Below are 7184 nucleotides of genomic sequence, written 5' to 3'. Positions count from 1 at the left end.
TTCTTGGAGTCCCTCCCCCACAGGATACTAGTTACTGAATAACCAAGTCTGATACAGGGATCAGCTATCTCTGAACTATTAGCTGACAGCCCCTTATTCTTTCAAAGGAATGCGATAAAAATGTTATTGACCTTGATAAGACTTTGGCACTAAGAGTGCTTCTGGAGTAGGAACAGGGAACAGTGTGTGCTAAAGTAGCAACAGATACAAACAAACCCACAAAGGACCTATCACCACCAACACTGTGACAGTAAGAAGACAGAACCCGTGCAAGACTTGGGGGGTAGCTCAGTGGTGGAGAGCTTGTCCAGCATGCATAAGGCCCTGAGTTCCATCTCCAGCACTGCACAAAACCCCATCACCACAACAGAGCCAGCACAGCAGAGGGTCTCTGACTTTCGGAGGAAAAGGAAACAGCTCCTTCTCCCTGATGGCTACCCGGTCATCCTAGTTCCCCTTTCTTGCTCTGCAAGTACTTTGCTGACAGTCCTAACCACCATATAAAGCCACTGAGGACTTAGACTCCCTCATTGAGTGATCCTGCTGCCCCCTGCCTCAACCAGAAGCTATTGATAGATGTATGGGGCTGCCCAGGGGGCTACACAACAGGCTGTCTGGCTGCAGTTACAAGCAACCTTGAAGAAATGAACTTGGTGTCATGTTCTTGGGTGTGTCTGTCCCGGGGTCAGCAGATGTGAAATGATAGAGGGCTGGGCACAATAAGAACCAAGGCCAATGGTGATACTACCACCACCTCCACACCCAAGCCCTCTACCGACACTGGGAAAAGCCAGCCAGAGACAGATACCACAGGGGCAGAGTCCCGAGCCAGGTCTTTGGCACACAAGACAGGACAAAGACAGGTTAGATCGTAGGACACAAAGCTCTTTTGGGACAGGAAGCCACCCCAAGTAATCCCATACTTCCTGCCCCCTTCCTCTAGCTGGGACTTGAATGCTTGCTCAGAGAAATGGAACTGACCTAGGGCTTAGCCCCAAAGTCCTTCCCAGAGAAGGAGCCATTGGTGAGTAGCCACAGGAACCCAGAATTTCCTAGAAGAAATCAGTAGCTCTAATAATGCTCTTTTTTTAGGAAAGAGGGCTTTGAGAAGAAAGCCAAGTAGGGTAGCCCTATGTACTCAGACTAAAGAGACACAGCTTTACACTACGGTGTGAGGTTTCCCTTAGGTGGGAGAGTATACATTTGCCGGGCTTAGAAGAGGAGCCAATGGGTATAAATTCCACTCCCTTCTGAAGACAGGCTGTGTGGGCAGCACAGAGTCAGCATGATGAGGATGGCAGAGCAGTGGTCCTGCCCACAGGTAAGATGATGGTCTTGCCTTCCAGATGCCCTGCAGGCCTAGCCCACACCTCACCCTCACCCGTTCCTCCTGTGCATGAAAGACCCAGGGTACAAGGTAGGAGGCAGAGGTCAAAAGGAGAACAGTAATAATGCCCACCTGCCCCGTACACGTGCCAGCTTAGTGACAATCAGAAGGGTCCTGGGCTTCAGAAGGGGCTCTGCCCCTGGTGTCTGTCATTGGTTCTGTGGTTACTTTGAGACTGCCCAGCTCCATCCTTCGCCCTCCATTGGTAGATGTGAATGAGGAGATGAGGGCTTGGCCAACCACATAGACTATTCCAGACCCCCAGTTGTCTTGTAGGCCAGTCCACACAGCCTGAGTGACAGCCCTATCCACACTGTGAGCTGCACACTAGTTTTGCCCTGTAAGGAGGAGGGGAAGAGGAAACAGTGGGGTGAAGAGGAAGAGCGGAAAGCTACAAAGAAGACACAGTCATGAGGGGTGGGGGAGGGGAGCTTCAGGGTCACATGCTCAGCTGGGTGTGTGGGCAACATTCACAGAGCTGCCAGGTCTTCCAGATCCCCATTCCGTCTCACAGCAGCGTTTCCATCCCAGCTCATCTTAGACAGCTCTTCCTACTGCTTCATCAAGCACTACTTCACAGGAATCAGGAAAAAATGACAAGAGAAAGCTATGTAGGCAGCGTAGGGGGCCCAGATATGCTTGGAGCCACCACAGAATAGGGAAAAGGACATCGGACGTAAACCAAGAGACTCAATTTTCACTTCCGGCTCTGCTACTTACTATGACCTTGGGCTTCTTCTTTAGCCTCTTTAAGTCTTAGTTCTGTCTTTTTAAAATAAGAGAATAAGCTGTGGCACAAGATTGTTATGAGTCAACGAGGTGCAACAGATGTCAAAGTACCTGGCACATGCAGCTCTCTATGAATTTGCAAGTCTTTCTCCTGTGTCCTCCTAGCTAATTCCACAGGGCAGAACCTTTCATTTGAATTGCAGCCATCAACCCAGCCTGGCCTTGTCCAGACTCCTTGGAAAGATTAGGGCGTGGGGAAAACAGACAACGTGGGAGTTCACAGCTCCTGCTCCTCCTGCCTGTCCAATCCATCACCCCCCTCCACGCCCATTCCTGCTCATCCAGCTCCTGTGTCACCCTGGTCCCTCCTCTCACAAGCTTCCCTTCTCTACGTCTTGAGCTGTTCCTCCTCACAGGGCCTCAGGAAATGGGCCCAACCCAAGAAGCAGCAGCCAGCCATTTCTTTGGAAAGATGCCCATGTTGCCAGCTGTCCCCAGACATGCCCACACAGACACTGGCACAGAAGGCAGGGAACCAGCCAGGCCCAGGACTAGGGAACTTCTGGGCATTTGGTGGCTCAGAAATGTCATGAGCAAACTGTTCACACCTGTCCTAATGGAGGATCTGACAGAAGGAGGAGCAGGTGATGGTTGGAAACTCCATAGCTTTGGACTGTACTGGAGCTGCCTCAACAAACCTAGGGCCCCTGTCTCCCAGCCTCCTCTCTAGGAAAGTTTCTGGCACGCTAAGCTCCTGCTGGCTGGAGCCACGTGTTATCAGTGCAGAGACAAAGACTGCCACATCCACCAAGTCAAAAGCTACCCTGCCTCCGGTAAGAAGGAGTTCCTCCTTCACAGAAATTCACGAGCACCCAGCAAATTCCAAGTATGCTGGGTACTGGGCAAGTGTTTTACATAGTTTCTCAATTAATTTCACCCAAGCCCTGTACTACTGGTACAAGATTATTACCTTTGTAGTTAAGGAAATGCAGCCTTAAGTGCTGGAGATTAAGTGATTTGTCTAAGGCCAAATAAAGGCTATGTGACCTTTTACCACGCCACACTTAAGAACAATGGGAAGAACATGGAACCAGAAGTAAACTTAAACTGGATCCAACCCCAGTTCAGTTATTTACCAGTTACACAATACTGGACAGACTGTGTAACTTCTCAATGCCTCCATGTGTTCCATGGAGAAAATAACACCTTGCAGTTCTATAAAAATCACAAATTAACAATGCTTGGCACAGAACAGTAGGAAGAGTGAAGAGAATAATAGCCAATAATTACTGCTTACTCACTGCTCAGGATAAGCCTAGCATCAATCTAAATACTAATTACATGTAGTACTTCACTGAAATCTCAAAATAACCTTATGAAATATATTACTATTATTCCGGTTTTCTCAGCTGAAGTGTCTAGGGCCCAGGGCCAATCGGGTCGATTGGCTTATTACTCTGCGGTCCTCATTTCTGTTCAAATACCCTCCTTAAGCAGTAAATTTGACAGACTTCATTTCTAATTTTATTTCAGCCTAGAACTCTTTATATGGTTCATTTCTACCCCAGCATATATTTTGTTTATCACAGGAAAAATGAATTGGATTACCATCCATCTGTAATGATATCATCAGTAATAATGATAGCAAGAGACATCATTTATTGGGTACTTCCTGTATTCCGAGCAATTCATGCTGATAGTCACTAACACCTTATGTGTTAGACATGCTTAAAGTAGCAGCTTTCTTCAAAATCAACTCCCCTGACCTCTAAAACACATGGTGCATTTGAAACACAATGCTTTGGCACTCAGCACATACAGCAGTGCTTTTAAAAACTGCCGACTCGGGCTGGGAATGTAGCTCAGTGGTACACTTGCCTAGCATGCATGAGTCTTTGGGTTTGACCCTCAGCATCACACACACACTAAAAAAAAAAAAAAAAAAGAGAGAGAGAAAGTAAAATTTAAAAATAGAACTGCTGATTTTTGGGTACATACCCCTTTTGAATTCTACTCTTAGTTCCAAGAAGGTGAGACCATGTCTTCATTGTCTCTGCAGGCCTCAGAGGTCAGCACAATGCACCCACTGCAGAACTAAATATTGTTTGGTGCTTGAGTGCATCCAAATTCATGCTCATCAGGGAGGAAGGAGGAAAACACTAATCAAATACTTTACACCAGCCAGGAGAGGTGATGCATGTTTATGTATGCTACCGTTTTTATCCTCAAAATCTGTGCCTTTTACGATGAGGAAACTGTGGCTCTGAAAAAATTAACTACTTAAAGCACACACTGGTGAAAAGATTCCAATCCAGGTCTGTTGTACGTCACAGAGATGTTGAATACAGTGTCTGACTTCATACTTTAAGATGCTCCAGTGACATGTGACTGTAGAGAGCTGTGTTATGTTTACAGTATTTCTGAGTTCTTTTAGAATGTTGGTGTGGGTTAGATTGTTTATAATGATTCATTCTTCACCCTCTCAATTTTATCTGAGAGATGAGCTATTTTGGTTAAATGATATAATTGATAGTCATGAATTAGATTCTACTAGAAGAATAGTAGCAGAGGTACAAATTTGTTTAAGGAGAAAAAAAGAGCAGTTTTATTGTAAAGTAAAATGATGGACTGTGCCAGAATAACATGGAGGACAGTGAAAGACAAAATCTAATAGATAAATTTGTAGATTTGTGGATTGGGAATTTGATTTGCCTTGGTTTGTGGAAGGTGCAAATAATGAGTCTGAAAAGAAGCAATTAAGTATTTAAATTTTGCTAAAGCTGACTCAATTTTGAGAGTTTATTCATAGTACTTTTAGAAAGAGGGCTCCTAGAAAATTGCAAAGGTTGATTATTTCACTATTTTTTTTAAAAAAAGGAAGTGCTAGATATATTTAGGTTTATTTGATATGTTACTGATCAATCTCATGGGTATAGTTGTCAGATCAGAGGAGATGCTCAGCTTTCTCTCCGTGAAACTTACATAGATAAGATGTTACTCTTATTTCAGAATATGTTGTACAAAAGATTCTGTAGATATCTCAATGCTCTCTTTGTCCAGTGTTTCTGTTCATCAGCATCCTAGTGGTGCTTTTATCCAATGACAACTACAGTGGTCCAGGCACTATTTCAGTATGACTTTAAAATGTTACCTGGGCCACAGATTTACTTCCACAATTTGAGTCTAGTATCTTCTAAGCTCTTGGTTTTCACCTGCAAGTGTATATCAGCAGACTTTCCTACAGAGTTTTATTAAAATACAGATGTTCAGGGACTTTCTCCAAACCTATTGAATCTCTTTAGTTGATATTCTTAGTATAATTAAGTAAATTATGTCTTAGGATTTTTTTTTTTTTTTTTTTTTTTTTTTTTTTTTTTTGTGCTGGGGATTGAACTCAGGACCTTGTGGTTGCGAAGCAGGCAGCAGAAACACAGCTAAATCCCCAGCCCTGTCTTAGGATTTTTATGCATCTTGAGATTTTTTTTCCTCTGTAAAATTATGTTTGTTCACTTTTATTGGTTCATGCAATGTTCCTTATCTTCTTTGAAATTAGCTTTATTACATTCTTAGACATTATCTAGATTTTTGGGGGTGTTTGCGTTGACTTCTTGTTTTGCATACTACAAGAGCAAATGAATTTCCTTGTCTGTTGCATTATTCTTGTCATAAATTCTCATCAGATCATTTACTTCTGAAAATCACCAATAATAAGTTAGCCAGCAGTTTTTAAGCTTTTGTCATCCATAGGTTTTGTTTTGCTCTGATGCTTTTTAACAGCTCTGCAATAAGCCATAAGCCAAAAGTCCTATCATTAACCACTGTTTTAGAAAAGCAACATTCCAAGCATTTACTCTTGGGCACAGGCTTCTGGTGGCACCACTAGGAAAACTCTAAGAATATGCTAGTGGATTGAGTTAGGAGTTCCAGGGCTCTTTGGAAAAGCAACAGCTGGGTCTGTGAGATTGCAAACCCTAGATTCAGTGGAGTAGAATGTATCACGTAAGACTGAATGAACCGGTGGGGGAGAGAGGTGACTGTCATATTTGAAATAGTGCTCCATTTTGTAGATATAAGGAAGACCTTTCACTTTCTTCTTAGGTGATCTGCAAACCAGATCTGCAAATTTAGTAGAGTTAATTTAAAACTCTTATTAAATCTTCTTGCTTTTCATGACAATATGGCTATTTGCAAAATTTCGATAAAAACCTGTCCCCCCCCCCCACTAGGGCATAATTAGAAAAAGTGGTTATGAAACCAAGGCCTTGCCTGGAATGTTGTATTTCACAAGGATACCCATTTAATTGGATATAACGTGCTCCTTTAAAGGCACTGAAGTTCATTTTATGGAGCCAATACTAATAAAATCCTCCCAAGAAAAGTGGTGTACTGGGTTCCCAGATTTACAGGCGAAAAGTAACTGGTTTTTGGCTGGCCCAGGGACCTCAGGACATTTTGGGGTCCTTGAGAAGAGAGGATGCTGCCCAAATTTATAGATACATTATGTAAAACCTGTAGATAGTCTCTACAGGAGAAGACAGTTTTTTGGCTTGGCTTCCTAATTTCGGGACAATAATAAAAGGCTTTTTAAAAACCCAGTCTAGGATTTCTTATGAAACTTCCGGCAACACAAAGTTAACGTAACCTACCTGGTTAGCTACTTCTCCTATACCTAGGCAAATAATGTGATCAAATCCTAGAGACCCCTGGCCTCAGTCTCTCCAGCCAGCAAGTCCATATCGCTCCGGGATAGGAAAGTGAGGCCTCCCAAGGTGCGCGAGTGTGGCTCGAGTGTTTGGAGGTGAGGATGGCAAACAGAAAGGGTGATGACTACCAGACAGCCTATTCTCCACCCGTGTCTCAGAGGAGTCTGAACGCCTAAGGGTCCGCGTGTCAGCAACCTTCCAGGCCGCTGCCACTCGAGTGCCTGGGGCCAGATCCTGCCAGAACGCGCCTTGTGCCACGCCGGGACACCGGCAGACCCGGTCTGGCCTGCGAGGCTCCCCCGCAGCCCTGCAAGCCCGGATGCGAGCGGCCTCCCGACCCAGCCCTGCTCACCGGCTCTCCCTGG

General features: G+C 44.4%; 1 protein-coding gene across 1 annotated transcript in view; it reads right to left on the bottom strand.

Moving 5' to 3' along the window:
• Positions 1-7184, bottom strand: part of Slc37a2 (solute carrier family 37 member 2) — a 25201-nt gene that overhangs the window by 17445 nt on the left and 572 nt on the right. Inside the window, exon 2 of the mRNA XM_010628733.3 lies at positions 7172-7180. Coding sequence (XP_010627035.2) covers positions 7172-7180 — 9 coding nt within the window. The remainder of the gene's footprint in view (positions 1-7171; positions 7181-7184) is intronic.

The sequence above is a fragment of the Fukomys damarensis genome, unplaced genomic scaffold, assembly GCF_012274545.1.
Source record: "Fukomys damarensis isolate Sample0158 unplaced genomic scaffold, DMR_v1.0_HiC HiC_scaffold_16, whole genome shotgun sequence".
Lineage (NCBI taxonomy): Eukaryota > Metazoa > Chordata > Mammalia > Rodentia > Bathyergidae > Fukomys > Fukomys damarensis.
Note: the sequence above shows the minus strand (reverse complement) of the source record. Positions and strands in the feature narration are given on the sequence as shown.